This window comes from Octopus bimaculoides, chromosome 23, assembly GCF_046866305.1.
Source record: "Octopus bimaculoides isolate indiv1 chromosome 23, ASM4686630v1, whole genome shotgun sequence".
Taxonomy (NCBI): domain Eukaryota; kingdom Metazoa; phylum Mollusca; class Cephalopoda; order Octopoda; family Octopodidae; genus Octopus; species Octopus bimaculoides.
The window spans coordinates 18,323,554-18,348,202 of NC_142950.1; the positions used below are offsets into that span (position 1 = coordinate 18,323,554).

The 24,649-nt window shown below is 38.5% G+C and overlaps 1 protein-coding gene across 6 annotated transcripts in view; it reads right to left on the reverse strand.

Annotated features, from left to right (window-relative positions):
- Positions 1-24,649, reverse strand: part of LOC106870770 (inactive phospholipase C-like protein 1) — a 191,682-nt gene that overhangs the window by 89,531 nt on the left and 77,502 nt on the right. For all 6 annotated transcript variants that reach the window (XM_089340302.1, XM_089340304.1, XM_089340300.1 and 3 more), the window contains exons 7-10: positions 16,444-16,556; positions 7,218-7,284; positions 1,455-1,548; positions 635-752 (exon numbers count right to left, since the gene is read on the reverse strand). In XM_089340302.1, coding sequence (XP_089196428.1) covers positions 635-752; positions 1,455-1,548; positions 7,218-7,284; positions 16,444-16,556 — 392 coding nt within the window. The remainder of the gene's footprint in view (positions 1-634; positions 753-1,454; positions 1,549-7,217; positions 7,285-16,443; positions 16,557-24,649) is intronic.

Genomic DNA, 24,649 nt, shown 5'->3' on the forward strand with positions numbered 1-24,649 from the left:
TTTTTAAGTCTAGTACTTATTCTATTGGTCTTTTTGCTGAACTGCTAAGTTACTGGGACATAAACACAGAAATACACATACACGCACACACATATGATGAGCTTCTTTCAGTTTCCGTCTACCAAATTCACTCACAGGGCTTTGGTCGGCCCAAGGCTATAGTAAAAACATTTGCCCAAGGTGCCATACAGTGGAACTGACCATGAAGCCATATAGTTCAAAAGCGAACTTTACCACACAGTCATGATATTCTAAGTCGCTTTTATCTAAGAAGTGAAAAATGTATGGTTGGTCTGTTGGTCTGTTCTGTCTTACATTTGGCATGGCTATGTCATAAGAAGTTTGCTTCCCAACTACATGGTTCCAGGTTCACTCACACTGCATGGCACCTTCCACAAGTGTCTTTAAAAGGCCACCAAAGCCTTGCAAGTGGATTTGGTAGACAGAAACTGAAAGAAGCAGTTCAGTAAGAGAAACTGATAGAATAAATACCAGGCTTAGCAAAAAAATTAACTACTGGGATTGATTCATTTGAATAAAACTTCTTCAAGGCAGTGCCCCAGCATGGTTGCAGTCTAATGACTGAAACAAGTAAAAAAAAAGGGGGAAATGTTGGTGAAGGAGCCTTACTTACGTGTTATGAGAACTAGCTATGAAATAGTGACACAGGGGTTGAGACATATCTTGACAAATATTTTTGTGTTCTGGGCTGAAGATTTCACAATCATCTGACAAGAGATAAGCTGTAAAACCTGGAAAAGTGAAACAGATTAGCAGGAGATTAATTGAGAAAATAAAGAGAACAGTCATTGAGGTATGGATTTTACCCTTTTCTTACCATATTTCTGCTGAAACACACTGCCTTTGTTTTGAAAATACTGAAGAATTTAATAAAATAACTTGGCTGGTATTAAGCAGGTTTGATATAAGAAAGTTTCACTTTAAAGCAAGAGTTTTTTTTATACTAAATTATTATTTTGAAAATTAACTGAAACAAAAAGCAGTGTATTTCTACTGAAATATGGTAACAAAAAGGTTTAAAAGTAAGGAAAGAACACATAACTCAATGTAGTAGAAGTAGTAGTAGTGTGGGTGCATAGCCTAGTGGTTAGGATGTTGCATTCATGATCACGAGATTGTGGTTTCAATTCCAAGACCAGATGATATGTTGTGTTCTTGAGCAAAACACTTCATTTCACGTTGCTCTGTGATCACTCCAACACCTGACATGTGGTACATCGTACACCTGTTCAAGCAATGTTGATCTGGTGAACATACATTTGATCACTATAAACAAACCATTTGTGCAGGTCGTTCAGCAAAAGTTGAACACTCATACATCATCTTCAACAGGAGGATCCTGCAGTAGTAACAGTAACAACATCACACTGTCATACAACTATTTACCATTGTCTTAACTGCTGAACAGTAAACTAAACTAAAAGACAACTTACCATCAATACCTAGGTGGCCTTTGGTTCGACCTTCACTGGAAGGTTCATATTTGTTTATTAATTCCCAACATCGTTCTTTTGTAACTCTAGGTTCCTGATAAAAGAAGAAACATTCAAGAATGGTTTGACTGTTGCCGTAAAAACTCAAAAATATTAGAGTGGTTTTGAAGAATTTACAGAATTACATGAAAAGGTTATGGAAATTTTTGCAGGCATGGCAGTGTGCAAAGAAGCTTGCTTCCCAACCACATGGTTCTGGGTTGAGTTCCATTGTGTGGCACCTTGGGCAAGTGTCTTCTACTATAGCCGCAGGCTGATCAAAGCCTTGTGAGTGGATTTATTAGATGGAAACTGAAAGAAGCCCATCATGAGTGTGTGTGTGTGTGTGTGTGTGTGTGTGTGTGTGTCTTTGTGTCTAAACTTGTCCCCCACTACCAATTGACATCCAGTGCTGGTGTATTTACATCTGTTACTTAGCAGTTCAGCAGAAGGGACTGATAGAATAAGGCTTAACAAAAAATAAGGTCGATTCATTTGACTAAACATTCTTGATGGTCATGCTCCAACATGGCTGCAATCTAATGACTAAAACAAGTAAAAGATAAAAGATAAACAGAATTTGCAGAATTTCAAGTAACTTTTATTAAATTATATGTAAATGTAGCAGAATTTGCTTCAATTAAATCTAATCTATATAGCAGATATATAAACAGGGATAATCTTTAGCTATTTCTCTGTAGATTGGAAAAATGATGAACAACCTGAATCAATTTTCAAATCTTATTGGATTCTCATTAGGGGCACCTACAACAACTTGACCAATCTCAATAAATAAGCACACAATCTATCAGGTCATACCATAAGTTCTGTCTGAATTTTGAATAAAGAAAACAAGTGATCAAATGTTATATTTAATTGAAATTTAATCATCAATGTACTTTCCCTGATTATCTATGACTTCCTTCCATCTATTTAGAAGCTTTTTAATCCCATCAATGCAAAACTCTTTTGGTTTCAAAGCGAAGAACTCTGAAATGTCAGTTGTGACCTCCTCCTGGCTTGCGAAAGTTATGTCCCCCAAATGATTCTGTAAACTATGAAACAAATGGTAGTTTGAAGGAGCAAGGTCGGGAGAATATGGTGGATGAGGAATTTTTTCCCAACCAAGCTCTTCGATCGTCTGTGATGTGAACTTTGCAGTGTGGGATCGTGCATTGTCCTGATAAAACATCACTCCTTTTTAATTCACTAAAGCAGGTCTTTTTTTTCTTCAAAGCTTGGTTCAAACGCTCTAATTGCTGACAGTAGACTTGAGCATTGATTGTTGCATTAGGTGGTAACAATTCAAAGTGAATTACTCCTTTGCAATCCCACCAGATAGAGAGAAGAACCTTTTTTCCATGAAGTTCCCTTCTCGGTTGTGGTTGAGCTTTTACCAAGCCACTGTTTACGACATTTATCTACAGAATTATCAGAGTAATAAGCATTCAAAAAAGTATGTATGTATAGAAATGTATGAATGAAGTCTTTAAGGTTTAAGATTCAAATCAAGGAAATGTAATAATAATTTTAAGCAGTTCAAAACTGAGTAGTGAAATGCAGAATTAGGTTGGCTGATTGTGAGAAACACATATTGATCGCTTCGCTAAAAACTGCAGGTGGTATGGGTTATTTCCCTTGGGTTGTTTAAATAAAATATTAGTAATATGTAGTAGAAGATAGAAGGATCCATTGGAGGGGCCCTGTTATTGATTTTTTTTTTCAACAATCTAAGTATGTCACGAGGTTTCCAGACATGAGTTCTACTCATGTGTCAAATAAAGTATAAAAGTGATATTGTCTGCAAAAATTAGAAATTGGACACACAAAAAAGCAATATTCAAAGTAATTGAACATAAACAATGAAACCTGTAAAATATTTCTAAATTTGATAGCTCAATTAGTTTCATGAAAATGTTGTATGAACTGTAAAGAAGCAATAAATATGATTTGTAAAATAAGTGTAAGTGATACAGGGTGTCCAAACTGAATGTGGTGTGGAAGTTTGGTTTCATTGTTTAAGAATTTTAAGCATTCAAAATATGAGTTCATTGTATGGGGACACACTTATTAAATACGTTCTGGAACCAAAAATTTATGTACTGTCATCAGAAACGTTTAACTGGAAAAATGCAGAATTATTGGAGTTATGGGCATTGAAAGTGTACATGCATCAAGAAAGTGCAATAATAAGGTTTAGCAGTTCAAAACTGTGAGTAGTGAAATGCAGAATTAGGTCCGCTGATTGTGAGAATCAAATATTGACGGCTTCGCTAAAAACTAACAAATGTAAATGCAGGTGCTATGGGTTATTTCCCTTGAGTGTTTAAAAAAAATATTGTGCAGATGCTAGGAGTTATTTCCCTTGGGTGTTTTTTAAAAAAATAGTTATATGAGGCAGATATAAGGATCCCTTCCAGGGGCCGTATTATCGGTTTTTTTCAACAATCTAAATATGTCAGGACATTTCCAGACACAAGTTCTACTCATGTGTCAAGTTTCATCAAAATCAATAAAACGATGTAGGAGGAGTTAGCTAACAATGCCACAAACAAACATACACTGATTTTCTACATATGTAGTAGATATATATATATATACCAAATTGCTGAATCAAGTGATGAAAGTAATGGATAGGGTCATAATCCAATTAATTAGGGAGAGAGCTAGCCTAGATGAGATGCAGTTTGGTTTTGTGCCAGGGAGAAGCACCACTGATGCTATATTTCTGGTAAGGTAACTGCAGGAGAAATATCTAGCCAAAGATAAAGCTCTGTACTTGGCTTTTGTTGACTTGGAGAATGTCTTTGACAGCGTCCCCCAATATCTTATCTGGTGGTCAATGCAGAAACTTGGGATAAATGAGAGGTTGGTAAGAGCTGTACAAGCCCTGTACAGGGATACTGTCAGTAAGATGAGGGTTGACAACAAATATAGCGAAGAATTCCAGGTAGAAGGGTTCACCAAGGATCAGTCCTCAGCTCCCTCTTATTCATCATAGTCTTCTAAGCAATAACAAAGGAATTCAAGACAGGCTGCCCCTGGGAGCTCCTCTTTTAGCTGAATTGCTACCAGAACTAGAGATGAAGTTTCAGGTGTGGAAGCAAGGTCTAAAATCAAAGGGCCTTAGAGTCAATGTAGCAAAAACCAAAGTCCTAATAAGCAGGAAAGAAAACAAATCACAAACCCCTTGAAGTAGATGGCCGTGCTTGCTCTGTAGAAAAGGCGTGGGTAGAAACTCCATAAGATGTACCCAGTGTAAGCTATGGACACATAATAGGTGCAGCAATATCAAAGAAAGTTTAACTTGGAAGATAGCTTTTGTGTGGCAGATGCACAGGGGCAATAAACACTGAAGATGTACAGAAAACAGATTCCATCACATGTCAAGGGGGAAAACTAGAAGTAGCTGATAGCTTCCACTACCTAGGCGACCAAGTCTGTAGTGGCAGCCCTGAGAGCATAGCTGCTAGAATAAGGATAGCCTGGGCAAAACTCAGAAAGCTCCTACCTCTGCTGGCAACTAAGAGCCTCTTGCTCAGAGCGAAAGGTAGACTGTATGATGCATGTGTGCAAACTGCCATGCTACATGGCAGTGAAACATGGACCATGACTGCTGAGGATATGCATAGGCTTGAAAGGAATGAAGCTAGTATGATCTGCTGGATGTGTAATGTCAGTGTGCATGCACGACAGAGTGTAAGTGTCCTGAGAAGCATCAGATGTGGTATGCAAGAGAGATGACTGCGCTGGTTTGGTCATATGTTGCGTATGGATGAGGACAGTTGTGTGAAGGAGTGTCACACCCTAATAGTGGAAGGAACCTGCAGAAGAGGTAGACCCAGGAAGACATGGGATGAGGTGGTGAAGCATGACCTTCGAATATTGGGTCTCACAGAGGCAATGACAAGAGACCGAGACCTTTGGAAATATGCTATGATTGAGAGGACCCCGCAAGTAAAGTGAGATCGCAGCCATAGCTGAAGCCAATGTTGCATAATTGGCCCATTTAATAGCACTCTTGAAGCAGTGGGCGATATGATGTGCTTGAGAAGACCTGTTGAGTCAAGTGAAATCGTAGTCGTGGCTAGTGCCGCCTGACTGGCACCCATGCTGGTGGTATATAAAAAGCACCATTCAAGCGTGGGTTGATGTTAGTGCTACCTGACTGGCTCCCTGTGCCAGTGGCATGTAAAAAGTACCATCTGAACATGGTCGCTGCCAGTGCCCCCTAACTGGCTTCCGTGCTGGTGGCATGTAAAAAACAACAGCTGAACATGGTCAATGCCAGTTCCTCCTGACTGGCTCCCATGCTGGTAGCACATAAAAAGCACCCGCTACACTCTCAGAGTGGTTGGTTAGGAAGGGCATCCAACTGTAGAAACCTTTCCAGTCCTCTGTCAAACCTCCCAACCCATGCCAGCATGGAAAACAGACATTAAACGGTGATGATGATGATGACTGCTGTATTTTGGGATGGTCATTTTCTTTTTTTTTTTGGTGAAATAAACACACACATTATATAGTCATTCTTCACTCATGTTCATTGTCTGGACATTTTTCATTCTGAGAATGAAATAAGTAGGGCAAGAGCACACATGGAGATGGAAAGTGTCACTGAAGAGGTCACAGATATGGGACAAAAGATTATGCATTTCCTCATACTTATTGAGGTCTTTGGTAAAAAAATACTTTCTGCAAAGAAATATTTTTGTTATTTCTGCATGATATTTCTAATGTGTGTGTGTGTGTGTGCGCGTGCTTTCATGGTTTCACATTTGATAAAGTAGAATTCCAATTAAAATGCTGTTACCATAGGAAAAAGTATCTGGGGAGCCAATCTGAGAACCACTGATACATGTTTCCATGTCAACCACATTAATAAACAGGAATTGATTAAAAAAAAAAACACAACACAAAAAAGACACAACTGGTTCCCAGGCCCAACAGTGGATCTGTCCACTTTGAAGGTCAGAAAAACTGAGAAATAAGTAATAAATGAATTATATTCTGATATGGTAACAAGGTTAGTGAATAGGTCAGATATATATCAATATGCCAATGATAATGTCGTTAGTATTACTAACATTAACAAAGCCACCATTAATGAAGCCATTGAAAGTTTTGGCAGCCATTTGTGTGTATGTGTGAGGTGAGATAAGTTTGCTATGTTCTCTCTCTCTCTCTCCCTCCAATTGTCTCTTATAAGAGCAAACACTTTGCATGTCTCCTACATCTCTCATACCAAACTTTCTCTTCTTCTAATCAATCCCTGACACATAACAGCACTATGTTCTTTCTCATACACTCCACTACACAACACCTTTTTCTCTTTCTCTCTGGCCCACCCACTCACTAATTCCACTCTCCCTCTCTCTTTCTCTCTCATTCAACCTTCACTCTCCCTCACTCACCCACTCATTCATTCAACCCTCATCTCTCAATCTCAATCATTTCACCCTATCTCTCACTTAATCAACTCACTCTCTCTTGTTTGATCACCTTTTTTCTCATTCACACATTCACTCAACTCCATCTTTCTCTTTCTCTCGCTCTCTCTCTCCCTCCCTCCCTCCCTCAATCACTTCTTCTTTCTCTCACTTACTCAGTCTCTACCTCAGAGCAAAGTTTCACTTTGATTCAAGAGAAACACAAATAAGAATGAAAAGATTAAAAACAAAACAAAAAAACAAAAAAAAAAACTCAAAATGACATGCCACTCACCCCTTGCTCAGCTTCCACAAACATTTGTAAGTCCTCGAGTGACATAAACTCAGAATTTGTTGCATACCTGAAGCAATAATGAAAAGCAGAGGCCATTAACATGTTATTTTAGTTATGAAAGTAGAAAGGTGTCCTTGCTGGTTTTTAACTTAAACTCAAGCCAACTAGACTAGCATTTAGACATGGCAGACTAAGACTTGTAGCTTTGAAAAAAAGAAAAGAATCAAACTAATGTGAAAAAAACATACATAAGAAAACAAATAAATATAGGCATGGGTATGGCTGTGTGGTTTAAGGGGCGTGCTTCTCAACTATGTGGTCTTAGGTTCAGTTCCAGTATAGGTAAAAGTTTTCTAATGTATCCCAATGCAGACAAAATGAGTAATATAAATGTATGGAAGCTGAATGAAATCTGCTGTATAATGTGTGTGTGTGCATGCATCTGGGTCAATGTCTACATTATGCCTTTCACATAAGAAATGCACTGAGCAACAGCTTATTGATAGAAGAGGTGACAGGGATAGAGAGATAGAGAGATGGATAGATGGATGTTTGTGTGTGTATGTGTAAGTGTGTATGTGTATATACCATATAAGTCAGTGTACAGGACAGAAATTGAACCTTAAGAAAATAGCCCCCAAACCAGAGGTCATAATAAACATTGAGTATAAAATTCACACCTTAACATACTGTAGTTTATAGTGTCACCAACAGTAATGGAGAACAGCATAAAACACTTGCACAACTCATATGGTCCTACAGTTAAATATTTTCCACTGAAACTGAACAGATATGTTTGGGAAGCTGGATTAATGTAAAGTTATATAAAAATTAAAAAATATTTTATAACCTTTTAGATAACAGCAACAAGACAAGTTTGCTGACATAGACCAGTCACCAGTTGCAAAAGTGACAATGATGAGCAGTAAACAATTAGTTAATGCATCAAGGGTGAAAAACTGATTTCAAATTTTAGCATAAGGCCAGAATTTTGGGGGAAATTTTGTATTACATTGACCACACTGCTCAACTGTTACTGCCCAGCATGGCAATGATTCTGCCATCTTGCCACCTTATCATGAATGAAATATTGCTAGTAGACTTATACAGTGAGTAAAGCTTAAAGCCTACATTTTAAAAAGAAATTCTGGGGCTTTCTTAGTTACCCATTTGGCTTGTACACCAGCAGACATGTGCATGTGTGTATATACATACACACACACACATATATATATATATATATATACACACACACACACATTGTAAACTGGTCTGCTAGTAGTGAAAACCCCGCAACCTATAATAGTGTGTCACTAAAACCAAAAGAATTTTTATAACCATATCTATGTATATTGTTTACTCCTTCCCTTTCCTTATGAGGAAAGGGCAGGTGCCCTCTTAAGCTTTGAATCACTAGGTCTGATAAGATGAAACAAAAAAAATAATAAAATCAGTTAAAATCTGCTTGGAATTAATTACTAGCCTGTATGGTCTGGCTAAGTCAAAATGGTTTTTTGTATTCTTCCTTTCTACTTGAAGTGTTTAAATGTAGTTACAATAATATGTCCTTCTGTTGAAATGAAATTTCAGTAAATTTCTATATCTTTGAGGATTGCTCTGCATTTTACATTTAATGTAATGCTCACATTGCTTAAATAAATGGAGTCGCATGAAACAATCGTACTGCATTAACTTTGAATATCCTTGTTGCTTATTTTGATTATATATATACACGGCAAATAAGAAAGTTGAGAGGATATAAAATCAACAGACATCAACTGCTAAACATTCCAGTATGTTTATTTATTCAAATGTATTGGATGAATACACACACATATATTAATGGTACAGATTATCAAGTAGAAAAAGTTGGTAGTTGCATAAACAAGGGTGTGGGAGCATATAAGCATATAGGAACAAGGGAGCAATTGAGCAAATGAACAGATTGTCAAAAAACTGAATGGGTGGGCAGGTGCTAGTTCCTTACGGCCGTTTCTGCCAAGAGGCAACGATACCTTCCAGGTTATCTCCATCTCTTCAGTGTTATGTAGGGATGACCAGATAAGGCTTAGATAATGAATGTGCCCCTAGGCTTCTTCAGAGGGTCTAAGTGGTGGGGCTAACACATATAAATGCCAGTTAATAATAGCAACAGTGTGTTTGTCTTTTTAAAATAGAGTAGAAGAAGAAGAATGGTAAGAATAAGAACAAGCATGAGAATACAAGCGAAGTACATCATAATATAATGATTTGGGCATAGCAAGGGGAAATAAGATATAGACTTCCTGTGATGTATTATAAGATCCATGTTATTTCATCCAGTGGTGGATAGGTGAATATAGTTGTTCTCAGGAGGAGTTTTTACAGGAAAGGTAATTTTAGGCAGTAGTTCACATTATGTTTCCATAGAACTTCAGTGGTGAATTTGATGGTATGGTCCATGTTATGGAGGTGAAAATTTAGTAGGTGTAACGTTGCAGAGGGTATGGCATAAGTAGCTTATGATGAACCTATCTTAGGAAATTTGGTACATGAGTCCAACCCATGCTAGCATGGAAAGCGGACATTAAACAATGATGATGATGATGATGATGAGTGTATCAATGAGGGAAAGGAACCAGGAGAGGTCAAAGTGCGATGTTAGTGTTTGATACTTGTTTGCCGATCAACAAGTCTCGAAATCCCTATGTGTAGTGGGGTGGGATCATGGTCAGTCCTACAACCTAATTGGTCAGGTCATTATTTGAAAACAATGGCATGGTTCTGGTTCATTGATGTTTAACAAATAAAACAATGGCCAGCAGGGGTAAGTGAACAAGCGAAATAAAACTAATAAAACAAATAAATAAGATAACTAAAGCAACTAAAACGATGGAAAGAGAATCCTATAGGATAGCATAAGAAAAGAATATAAACATATAAAAATATAAAACATATATCTATCTATCGGGGGAATCTGCTGTAAATGGTTAAACATCCAGTATATTGGATAGGTACTATCCCTTAGTTGGTTTCTCAGCCTCTAACTCACAGAGAAATATATATATATATATATATATATATATATATATATGCACACACACACACACACTTTATTTGTGGAGTAACCAGACTACACCACAAATAAAGAATATTTATCAACTCATTCTCACTTCCCTTGGTGAAGAGGATTGGCCTGCAAGAACCCTGTGCCAGTGCCATGTTAAAAGCATCCAGCACACACTTTAAAGTGGTTGGTGTTAGGAAGCCCATCCAGCCATAGCAACCAAGCCAAATCAGACTGGAACCTGGTGCAGCTCTCCACCTTGTCAGCTCGGGACAAACCATCCAATCCAGACGTTCAAGGATGATGATGACAATGATATATGTATAAAGGTCGTTTGCGAAAGGTCGAGGTAGGGGACCTATGGTTGCAGTCATGGTGGGTTGCGTAGGTATGATAGAATGTACTTTATTTCGTGCAGACAAGGATTAAACACCTCACTCCTGCTACTGAGGTAAATATCTGGGCATTGAGTGTCTTTTAAAATCGCCCTCTTCTCAGCCAGGCATAATCTGCACTTCCTACTACAGCTTGCATCTTTCTATGATCTTCCACTTTATGCTGTACTCTGTGGTACTTTCTTTTAAAGCCCAGACATGCTTGGCTAGGGTTGTGGCGTTATGTCTCTCTGGGATGTTGAATGAAAACTTGTGGTTATTAAAGCGGGTTCTGAAGGAGCCTTCCGTTGTGCCCACATATTTCCACATGCTCGGTTGTCCATTGGGTCCTGTTGCTGTTACAAAGATTTTAGAACTAGCTTTTTTGCTTGTTATATATATATATATCTCTATGTAAACAAGCGTTCTTATTCCTAAAGCCCATGGAATAATATCATTGACCCCTTTATATCTCTATGTAAACAAACCTTCTAACGGTCACTGACCATGTAACATCTCTGCTCGTAAGTTACCTCATCATTTCGTTTTTGTCTTGCTATTATATGTTTTATTATGAACTCCCTGAAGAGAAATATATGAGGAACCCCAACAGCTCTTTCTTCTTTGTGAAAGAGCTCTCATTTATTTTGAAACATGTGTAGGAATTAAAGGAACTTTTATTGACATGCGTTTTGCTCCATTTATTATTATTATCCATATCTTCTCAAAATGTATCACTTTAACTTGGTATCTCTACCTGTAAAACGGCTGTGATATCTTGGTTTTTAGTGTAATTTTGCTACCTCTGGTAACTATTAACATATTTAAATTATCAAAGGTTTTAATAACTGAGATAATATTAATATATGCATAAACTAATATATATATATATATATATATATATTACAACAAAATTTTATATAGAGTTACCCAAGGTTTCGCACCCACAAAACCAAAGCCTTGGGGACAGCTCACAAGACTCTTTATGAATACAAAATTTTAAAATATCTATGTCGCAGAGGTGAGGAAATGCTCAGAACTCAAGGAATACGTACAAATGTTAATGAGTATGGGTTATTTCCCCTTAATCACAAAGGCAAAAAACCCTTTATAGACTCGGAGAGGCCTAACGAGCAAACGAGGAGATCCAAATGGGCCTGGATGATCAATTAATTTCCACCTGACATCATACAGGGTCCCTTGATCTTTGAGGTGCCACACATGGCAGGCCAGGGAAGTGACAAACCATCTTTCTGGGATTCTGAAGGATAACTGGTGGTTAAGAAAACATTTCTTGAACGAAGTACTCGCTGGACCAATATATTTATAAACATGGGATGGGGCCCTATTCACACTTCTGGTAACATATGGCTCGGAGTTGGTCATCCCATCGGTGTCGAAGATGAATGTTAGCGGAACTGGGAATGGCAGATACTCCCTCCAAGTAGTTGGTCCTGGATAGGTCATTATTTCTAGGTGCAGCGTTTGTACTGGTCAGGCTATCTGCATCTATGGTTTGCTCATTATCTGTAGTGGTGGTACTGGGATCTTCAGTGATGCTCTCTGTGATGGTCCTGGCTTGGTTACTATCTACGGGCGTGGCAACTGTATTGGTGTCAGACCTGATTAATCTGCTAATAATATTGCTGTTTGATGTTACATAAAAAACATTTTATCAAGTACCGACAATACAAGGGAGGAGGCAGGTTGCTCTTGCAGGGTATATAATAACTGTCCAGTAGGAGGCCAATGTGAGGCTGAAGGGGTCATCTAGATCTAATATCCGTAATAACAGTAATGTCACATCTTTCGTCACACATCTGTGACCTCTTCAGTGACACTTTTCATTTTCATGTGTGCTCTTGCTCCACTTACTCCATTCTGTCCTTCTAAGATGTGAATACTTATGTGCGCATGCGTTTGCGTCCGTGTTTGCATGTGTGTATGTGTAAGTCCTTGATCTTAGCAGCAGTATGGCCCTCTCCTCAGCCCCATCCTCTCACCCCATTGTGCTGCTGCTGTCCTAAGACCCGAAAATTTGGTACAATTCCTGTATCCCTTTGCGTTTGCGTGTTCACTCTCTGTGTCTGTGTGTTTGCCCACGGTGTGGCCAACGTGGTAGTTGTTGTTATTGCCATCATTGTCACTGCCACTGCTGCTGTCATTATCAGTCGTGTTGCTGATATTATTGTGTGTGTGTGTGTATGGGTTCGCTTCTTACGTTGTATGTATCCATGCCCTTTATGTAAACTTGTTTATCTATTTATTTTATCTATCTCTATTTCTTATATTTATCAGAGGTATGTGACAAATATATTTATCTATTTATATATTTATTTATTTATCTATCTCTATTTCTCATATGTATCACAGGTAAGTGCGTACATATCTATTGTATTTGTATTTCCCTGTATATATCTGTGTATTATTTACGAATTTTTTTCTTTTTTTCCCTCTCTCTTCTCTTCCATTCTGTCTTTAGTCATGTGGTATGGTGGTGGGTGTTACTGTTCCATTTGTGTTTTCTATTGAGGTGCGGTCTGTCTACTGCTATGTGTGTAACCTCTGTGATCTAAGTGTCATGTCAGTTCTATGCGTTGATAATACTTTAACCTCTATGCTATAAAATGAGCCTCCATGTTCTGCCTGAGCATGTTGGTAGAGAACTGATGAGCTTTTCTCTTCTTTGAGCTCTTGCCAATATTCACCTATACGCTCTCCTATGCTGTGTGCAGTCTCTCCAGTGTAGGTAGTTGTCATGTTTCTGCATCATCCCTCAATACATTGTAAGCTATAAACTACATTCCTAACCTTCCAGTTAACTCATGGGTTCATCCTACATACAACACAACTGTACTCCATACACGGGGACTTATCAAAGGGACAGGTTCTACAGATCAGGGATTTTATAGGGGCACCAGGCCTCTCTACTACTTTAATCTGTAGATTAACCTTAATGTTTTTATAAAAAGGTATGCTAGTTCGCAGTCAGGGGTAACATCAATGAACATGACACTCTGGTGATTTTGTTGCCATAACAGGTGTTGGCCTTATTTATGTTATTACTGGTCCTTTCTGTGCTGTTCCAGGACTTACTCCTGTACAGCAGGTAGGATCCCCTTAGTATCACTCTCTATGATGGCTTTGTACTTAGTCCTGGCTCCTTTGTACACTCTAATCCTGTCCCTTTGATTGTAGCCAAAGAACTGCATGCGATGGATGAAGTGCTGCATATGTCTTTCTAATTCCATAGGATCGCAACACAAATTGATATATATATATATATATATATATATATATATATATATATATATATATAAATATATAAAACCAAATTCGATGACTGGCACCCGTGCCTGTGGAGCGCTAACAGCACCATCCGAGCGTGATCATTGCCAGAGCAGTTATCTGGCTTTCGTGCCGGTGGAACTTAAAAGGCACCATTTGACCATGATTGTTACCAGCGATGCCTTACTGGCACTTGTGCCGGTGGCATGTGAAAAAACATTCAAGTGAGGTCGATGAGGCATGTTACCACTAGACTGAAACAGCTGTAAGACATTGTCCCATCTTTGGTCACAAGATGTCCTTTTTAATTACTGAAATGACATATGTCACATGTATTTGTATATTGCTTTTATTGTACTCTTAGTTGAAAAATAAACAGGTAAATTGACATAATACAATGTCTGCAAGTTGATGAATACCACACATTCCCCTCCATTTTCTTATTGCTATATACATATATATATATATACATACATATATATATATACATATATACATATATATATACATATATACATATACACATATACATATATATACATACATATACATATATATATACATATACATATATATACATATATATACATATACATATATATACATATATATACATATACATATATATACATATATATACATATACATATATATATATATATATATATGTATATATATATATATATATATGAGGTGACTCCCCCACCTTCGGTCATGAATGACCATGGGATTGCACCTAGAAAATTACCATCCGAGGCATATATATATATATATATATAAACTCTATAAGATGTACCCGGTGCAAGCTATGGACACATAAGAGGTGCAGCAACATCAAAGGCAGGTTAACTAGCAAGTTAGTTTTTGTTTGTGGCAGATGTTCAGGTGCAATAAAGACTGTAAACAAACAGGAAACAACTTCTATCTCATTCCAGGGTGAAAAACTAGAGGTAGTCGATAGCTTCCGCTATCTGGGCGACCAAGTTAGTAGTGGGGGTGGGTGCGCTGAAAGTGTAGCTGCTAGAATAAGAATAGCCTGGGCAAAGTTTAGAGAGCTCTTACCCCTGCTGGCGACAAAGGGACTCTCACTCAGAGTAAAAGGCAGACTGTATGACGCATGCGTACGAACAGCCATGCTACATGGCAGTGAAACATGGGCTGTAACTGCTGAGGACATACGTAAGCTCGCAAGGAATGAAGCCAGTATGCTCCGTTGGATGTGTAATGTCAATGTGAATACCCGTCAGAGTGTAAGTATCTTGAGAGAAAAGCTGAACATTAGAAGCATCAGTTGTGGTGTACAAGAGAGACGATTGCGCTGGTATGGACATGTGGTGAGAATGGATGAGGATAGCTGCGTGAAAAAGTGCCACACCCTAACAGTTGAGGGAACCCGTGGAAGAGGTAGGCCCAGGAAGACCTGGGCTGAGGTGGTGAGGCAAGACCTTCGTACATTGGGCCTCACCGAGGCGATGACTACTGACCGAGACCTTTGGAAATGTGCTGTGCGTGAGAAGACCCGGCAAGCCAAGTAAGATCGTTGCCAGTGCCCCTGGACTGGCTCTTGTGCGAGTGGCACATGAGATGCACCATTTTGAGCGTGGCCGTTGCCAGTACCGCCTGACTGGCTCCCGTAGGATTTTTGAGTGAGATCGTTGCCAGTGCCCCTGGACTGGCTTGTGCGGGTGGCACATAAAAGACACCATTTCGAGCGTGGCTGTTTTCGTGCGGGTGACACGTAAAAGCACCCACTACACTCTCTGAGTGGTTGGCGTTAAGAAGGGCATCCAGCTGTAGAAATTCTGCCAAATTAGATTGGAGCCTGGTGTTGCCATCCGGTTTCACCAGTCCTCAGTCAAATCGTCCAACCCATGCTAGCATGGAAAGCGGACGTCAAACGATGATGATGATGATGATGATATATATATATATATATGAATGAGGAATTACACTGTTTATATTGTATTAAGTGTTTTGAGTCATGGTCTACTCAACATCAGATTTATAATATTCATCATAATCATCATTTAATGATCACTTTTCTATACTTGCATGGGTCAGACAGAGTTTATTGACACAGATTATCTATGGCCAGATGCCCTCCCTGTTGCTAACCCTTACCTGTTTCGAAGCAAGGTAATATTTTCCCGTGGGCAGACATGTTCTTGCAGAATATTGGAAATGAATGAAACTGTTTGGATGACAAAAATTATCATTTACAACTATCAAGTGATGTGAAGACAAGGATACACAAACATACACACACTCTCTCTCTCTCACACACACACTGTCTCTCTCTCACACACACTCTCTCTCTCACACACACTCACATATATATGAACATGTGCTTCTTTCATTTTCCATCTAACAAATCCACACGAGACAGGAGCTATTGTAGAAGATACTTGCCCAAGGTATCATGCAGTGGGACTGAACCTGAAACCATGCAATTGGGAAATGAATATCTTTATCACATACATGCACAAAAGTAAGAGTTCCAACAGTTTTTCCAACTCACCTCACAAGAAGGAAGTAAATTTCAGGTCTTGTGGAGATTTCCTTAAATAACATGATGAATTCTTCCCGATTTAAACGTCCCCGCATTCGTTCACCACGGTTCATTTGTAATTCCTGAAAAATAGACATATCATCATCATCATCATCATCATCATCACGACCACCACCATCACCATCACTATCATCACCGTTGCCAATGACAACACCTCATTTTTTAGTTTTATACTTTTTCTGAGTGTCAATCTAATACAATTACTGTGTCCTTTTGGCTTTTGTTGTTTTTCCTGTTTTTGGTTTTATTTTTGATTTGCCTGTGTGTGTGTGTCCCCGTGTCCCCATGTCCCCGTTTCAGAAATAAAGCATCTAACACTGATCACTGAAGATAAAACTGACTGAAATGTATTGTAGATATAAAAATTATAGATACATTCGATATAGATATCTATATTACAAATAAATATTCTATCCCTTATCCACACATCCACCCTTCAACCCTACCCAATCTTAATAGTTTTTGCCTCCCATCCCGCTGACATTCCCCCAGCATTTGCTTATGCAAAAGCCATGTACTCTTGCAAACCCCTACCCACCCACACTCCTCATTTCTCTGTCTCCACTCACTTCTATTCACCTCATACATTTGAGGGGCCACATGGACATTTCACCACCAATATTTATCTCTTTGCAGCTCCCACTGATCATTCCCACACCCCTTTCTCTTCTAAATGTATGTACCCATGTAACTCCTCTACAACAAGAAGCCGCCGTCTCACTCCACTTCTCTCATACTATAATCCTTGCCTTCTAGCATAAAGCCGACCCCACCTCCCTTCAAATAACCAATCGATGGTCTGTATCCAGTAATCCAACTTATTGCCAATTTGCAATAGATTTCCTCAATCAGAGTTGACCAGAGCTAAAAGATAACAACAACAAACTAAACCTACACACACACACCAATCCTGTGCTGTTAATAAACAAACCAGAAAAATAACTGAATACTCAACAATGCTAATCTATGGACAGACACCAGCCATTTCCATTTGACCTCAAAGTAGAGTGTCACTGCAGGTCATTGAGGAATGTCCCCACTTCACACCTTCACAGGTACAAGAACAAAGAGAGGGAGGGAGGGGAAGAGATAGATCGATAGAGACACACATACATATATAAATGCAAATACATAGAGAGATATATACACACATATATGCATAAATACACACAGAAATATATGTTTATATATATACTCTTTACTTGTTTATATATTTATATATATATATATATATATATATATATATATATACAGGGGTTGGACAAAATAATGGAAACACCTGGCATCATAATTTTGAAATATCTATAAAACCGTCAAAAGCTTGTATATTTTTGTTTTTTGGTTTATTATTAGTGTTGCTTAATATGTATTGCTAAAATTGCTGTTTATTTTCAGATATCATCAGAATAAGATAATTAAAATTCATTAAAATGACAAATCTATCGGACTTTCAAAGAGGTCAAATTCTTGGTGCTCATATGGCAGGTGCTAGCGTAATGAAAACAGCCGAAATATTTGGTGTATCAAGAAGTACTGTCTTGAAAGTAATGACAGCCTTTGAGAAAGAGGGAAAAACCTCTTTGCCGAAACAAAACTCTGGAAGAAAACCAAAACTTTCAGATAGGGACTGTTGGACTGTTACGCGAATTGTTAGAAAGGATCACAAAAGTACAGCTCCCAAAATTATTGCAGATCTTAATGACCATCTCGAGAACGCAGTTTCCACAAAAACTATTCACCGGGAGCTGCACAAAGCTGGATTTCACAGGAGGGTTGCAATCAGAAAACCACTACTTTCAAAAACAAACATTGCAAAGCGTTTAGAGTGGAGTAAAAACCTACAGAATTGGTCCCTAGAGCAGTGGACAAATGTTATTTTCTCAAACGAGTCATCCTTTACCTTATTTCCGACCACCAGCCGAGTATACATGTGGAGACAGCCAAAAGAAGCAATTAAACCAGACTGCCTTCTTCCAACTGTTAAACATGGTGGAGGATCTGTGATGATCTGGAGGGGAGGGCTACATCTTGGAAATATGCAGGCCCAATGGCTTCCCTTCATGGCAGAAATAATAGTAAAGACTATTTAAGCATTTTATCTGACCAAATTCATCCTATTGTTGTGGAACTGTTTCCGGAGAGAAACGCAATCTTTCAGGATGATAATGCACCAATTCACACAGCTAAAGTTGTTATTGAATGGCACGAGGAACATTCTAGTAAAGTTGAACATCTTATCTGGCCACCACAGTCCCCAGATCTCAATATTATTGAACATTTATGGTGCATTTTAGAAAAACAAGTAAGGAGTCGATATCCTCCACCATCATCACTACAAGAACAGGAGACTGTTTTAGCTGAAGAATGTACAAAAATTCCTTTGGAAACAATTCAAACTTTGTATGAATCCATACCTTGTAGAATTCCAGCTGTAATTACTGCCAAAGGCGGTCCTACCCCATATTAAAATATATTTGTTTGAAATTTTAAGGTGTTTCCATTATTTTGTCCAACCCCTGCATATCACAAAACCCTTCAGGTAGATGGCCCTGTTCGATCTGTAGAAAAGGTGTAGGTAGAAACTGCTGGGTGTAGATGCACTCAGTGTAAGCTTTGGACACATAAAAAGTGCAGCAATATCAGAGGAAGGTTAACAGGGAAAATGGCTTGTGTGTACAATAAACACCGAAAATGTACAGAAAACAGACTTCAGTGGGGTAAGCTAGAGGTAGTAGATAGTTTCCATTACCTAGGTGACCAAATTAGTAGTGGAGGTGGATGCTCTGAGAGAATAGCTGTGAGAATAAGAATAGGTTGGGCAAAGTTCAAAGAGCTCCTGCCTCTGCTGGCAATTTCTGTAGACAGTTAGAGAGGGCACTTAGTCATTGATGAAATCCCAATGCAGGACTGAAACTAGTCCAGCTGATCCCTCTTTTCCTGTCCACAAAGGCATTGTCTACTTTTCCCTTGCTGGCATCTGTTGACTAAACTTTTTCTGAGATAGACTTTTACAACTAGTTGACCTTCATGTCACTAACCTTTAGCTACCTGACAGCATGCAAAAATGCAGTATAGTTATTTTGCTAAAACCAGTAAATATTCTGCAGTTCAATAAAGCATTAAAAGAAAACAATACTGATATACCAGGGATTTATATAAACATTTAATTAACTATTCTTAATTAACTGTTAGTACCAGTCTGATACTATCAAGTGGCTGCAAAGAGTCTGAAATGAAACAATTGAAATGACAATGGGCATCAACAAGATCAGTGATGAAATAAAGATGCAGATCCTGGAACTAGATTGGATGCATCGACAAAGTGTGGTGGCAGTAAAGTGGCAGCCTGGGGCGGAAAGAGCAGCAGGGTGCCCTAAAACTACAGGATGAAGGACCATGGATAGGGAAAGGAGACAAGAAAAGTGGAGAAGCTGGAATGAGACCGACCAGAACAGTGGCAGAAAATAGAACTGGTTGGAGAGATCATATTGCAGCCTTATATGCCTCATGGTACTGAGAACTAAGTAACTGAACAACATGATATTATGTAGACACCTGATGATATTTAGATCAAACTGATTGAAACTCAGTGTCCTCATCATCATCATAAGAACTTAATATTGTAATATATATATATATATGTGCATATATATATATATATATATATATATATATATATATATATATATATATATATATATACATATACACACACACACACACACACACATGAAATGTCTCCAAAACTGTTGTCCTGTGTATTACATTTAGATTTGATTTAATTAATTTTTCGACAGAAACTTTTCCCCATCCTCACATATCCATATCGGAGACGCCACCCACCTTCCCCCTATCTGTCACCAGCAGCTTCCTCTTCACCAACCAAACAGCTATTTGAAAAAGGAACCAAGTAGCCTGAATGGTCATGAGAATAACATTCCAGTGCACATACATGGCTAGACGACCAAACCTGAATCCCACGTAGTACCCTCATCCCCACCACACAGAATATCACCCACAAATAGGTAAGAAGGCCAAAGAAAGTGCTCCGAATGGCTATCTCACCAACACAGTTAACTACAAGAATGAAAACAAACACAAAAGCAACGATGACAAAAAAGCTGCCACAACTTCAGGAAATAGTAAAAAAGAACAGCTTACAACAGTGCCACCACCACCATAAATGGTAACAATACAAGCAAAGGATAACATTACTAATAATAAGGCATGAAACTGCATCCGGTTGTGGTGTCATGATGCAGGAAGAACAAAGTTAACCTTAACCATAAGTACCTGCAGGTCACTGTTGGACAAAGTGTAGCACCTGTAAGCCATCCCAAGACCTAGAAATACCAGGATGCTGTCTGGTGGGGTAAAGCCTGTCTCATGGGAGGAGGGGTCCCTTTAACCTTGGTCAGCAACCCTGCTAGAGAAGGTGTCTCAATAAAAATACCGATGGTTGTGTCACCTCAACACCAAAATTCTCAGGAGTGAAAATTTCAAATACAAAAATATAAAACAATGGATTGAACGAGGCTAGCACTAAAAACAGTGTACATGGAGACTTCGCTAGCAACTCACCTAATGATGGTATCATGATAAAAATACTGGTGATTGTACAACCTTACAAATACTACCTCTAAATGAGCATTGTCACAATTAAATAAGCACAACTGTGCTAACGGGACTGGAACTGTTAACAGGGAAGGTGTCATGCACAGCAGGCCAGGAAGTATCTGATTAAGCTCCAGCAGTCATCAGGACCAAAATCACAGTCAGAATTGCAAAAGAAAAAGAGAGAAATGGGAAAAAGATGTAAACAAAATAGTAATAGAATGCTGGCTGTGAAGTGAGCCAACTAAAAGAGGTTTCTTGAATTGAATGAAGAGAATATGGGATGAAAAAGGAGGAAGCATTCACCCAGTGACTGATAGACCAAGCCAGAATAACCCATAGGAACAACTGGATTGCAGGAGTAGAGATTGAAGGAATTCAGAGAAATATAAAAAAAGAGAAGAAGAGTGAAATAGCAGTAGCAGAAAGCGGTAATGAAGGGGTAAGAGATGAAGAACATGAAACAGATGGAAACCACAGAGTAGCAGAGAATACTGATAAAGTAACTAATGAAGACGATCTAGATGGATTAAGTGACAGTAAGTACTGCACAAGACTTAAATGACGAAGAGGAGGAGATTTCAGAAAAGTTGTAAGATAAAATGTCTGATGGAAACAATGAAGTACCATCAGATGTAAGATATATGGATAGAAAAAAGTGAGGAGAGCCACAGGCAAAGTAAATAATGTTTTAAGCTTGATTAGAACGGAAATCATCAATGAAACAAATCAGAGAATCATAGCTGCTGCTAATGTCGTAGCTTACATAGTAGGCTACAAGTGAAAAACTGAAGATATAAATGCAAATGAAAAGAAAAAAACCAAACTGGAGGAAGAGAATATGAATGAAGTCACGGAAAAAACTGGGGCAATTGAATAGGATAATGAGAGGAGAGCTCAGAAATAAGGCAGCAATCAGAAAACTGAATGAACAGTACAGATCAGAAGAAAGGGGAAACAAACAGTAGATGAAAAATTGACACAAAAGTTGACAACATCAAAAGCCAAATTGAAAAGATATGCTCAATGCAAAGCTTTCGAACAGAATAGATTGTTCCAATCAAATAGAAGACGTCTTTTTGAGGAAATAGGAGGCCAACACCAGGAACTGATTCTAGATGTGGAAGAAGGTAAAGAATTTTGGGGAGGGCTGAGGAAGAGGCTGATGAGACATAAAGAAAGTATGGATTGGCTAACAAAGTATGGATTGGAAAGACAACTTGCAACTGTACCAAGACAAAAAGATGTCAGAATTAATCTATATACAGTGAGACAGAAGTTGAAAAAATAGCAAATTAGAAAGGACAAGGCCTGGATGGAATATAAGACTATTGGCTGAAGAACTTTACACAGCGACAAGAAAGGATCACTGTGCAACAAGATGACTGCCTGCAGCAAGGTCACGTCCCTGCCTGGATGACATGTGGATGAATGCTGCTATGCCTCAAGGATCCCTTGAAGGGGAATTTGGCATCAAACTTTTGACCTGTTTACCACTTATGTGGAAGCTTATGACTGGTGTATTGGCAGAAGAGTTATACAACCATCTGGTAAGATACAATCTATTACCAGAAGAACAGAAAGGATGCGATGCAAGAAACAAAGTAGGGTAACTTTGATAAAATGATAATTAGAAATTGTAGATGCAGATTGACAGGACTAAATGTAGCATGGCTAGATTACAAGGAAGCATATGACATGGTACCACACTGTTGGATAAATAAAACAATGAGCATGTTTTTGGAATAGCAAAAAACATGAGGAAAATGCTTAATGAAGGTATGAAACATTGGAATACTGAATTGATCAGAAGAAAACAACAACTTGGAAAAGTAAACATCAGACATGGAATATTCCAAGGTGATAACTTATCTCCATTACTATTCGTATTGGCCATGACACCGCTTACTATGATACTAAGGAAAGTTAAAATAGCTTACAATTTGGGAAAAGGAAATGGTCAGATAAATCATCCCCTTTTCATCAATGATATAAAGGTTTATGCGAAAGATGAGAAACAGCTTGAAATTCTTGTACATACTATCCGCATTTTCTAAAATGACGTAGGTATGGAATTTGGGATACAAAAGTATGCTATATTGAAAATGAAACGAGCAAGATTTGAAAGACGGCAGAGAATTGAAATGCCAAATGGACAAACAATGAGAGTGATTAAGAAAAGACAGTAGTATAAGTACTTGGGAATACTGGAAGCAAACAAAATAAAAAGTGAAGAAATGAAACAAATGACCAGTAGGGAGTACACAAGGAGAGTGAGAAAATTATTGCAGTCAAAGCTGAATCCAAAAAATCTCATTGAAGCAATAAATTCAAGAGTAGTACCCCTTAATCAGATATGGATTTGGAATTACAGACTGGACCAAAAACTATATAAAGAAAGTTGACAGAAAAACTAGAAAGTTGCTGACAATATATGGAGCCCACCATCTGAAGGCTGATACCAACCAGCTGTACTTGAGGAGAGACTTGGGTGGAAGGGGATTAATAGCAGTAAAAAAATGTGTACAGATGGAAAGAAAAAGCCTAGTAGAGTATTTACAGAGCAGCACAGGAAATACACTAAAGACAGTAAATAAAAAACAGATGATCAAGCATGTAATAGGAGAAAAGGACAAGAATGAAATAGAAAGACAGCATGTCAGACAGAGCGAAGAGAAACCACTGCAAGGCCAATTTTGGAGAGCCACTGAAGATGTATGTGGAAGAAAACCCTGAGTTTGGTTAAAAAAGGGGCAATTAAAAAAAAGAAAGAGAAATAGAGAGCTTAATTGTAGCAGCCTAAGATAAAGCGATAAAAACAAACAATTTGAGAAAAATATATATGGAGAGAATGTGTCAGTAAAATGTAGAGCCTGTAGAACTTGGAATGAGACAGTGACACACATTGTGGAAGAATGCCCCAAGTTGGCAAAAGAAATATAAGAAATGGAGGCACGAATAGGTTGTATAAGTTTTACACTGGAAACTGCCAAAGATGGGGATTTGAAGCTGGAAACACATGATACAATCACCGAGTTGAAAAAGTACTGGAGTCAGAGAAATGTAAGATTTTGTGGGACTTTCCTATTCAAACAGACAAGAAGTTAGAAAATAATAGACTGGACACTTATGCATACCTTTCTTCCATTGGACACTAAAACTCTGCTTGCGAAGACCTGTTGAGGCAAGTGAAATCGAAATCGAACTAAATTCAATGACTGGCCCCCATGCCAACGAATCCTCCATTGGACACTAAACTCTGCTTGCGAAGACCTGTTGGGGCAAGCGAAAGCAAAAGCGAAAGCAAAAGCGTGATGGCACCACCGTTCGAGCATGATCGTTACCAGCATCGCCTTCCTGGCACTTGTGCCGCAGCTTTGCATTTCTGGCACGTGAAAAGTCATTCGAGCAAGATCATTGCCAGTGCCGCTGGACTGGCGCCTGTGCAGGTGGCACATGAAATACACCATTTTGAGCATGGCCATTGCCAGTACTGCCTGACTGGCCTTCGTGCCAGTGGCACGTAAAAGCACCCACTACA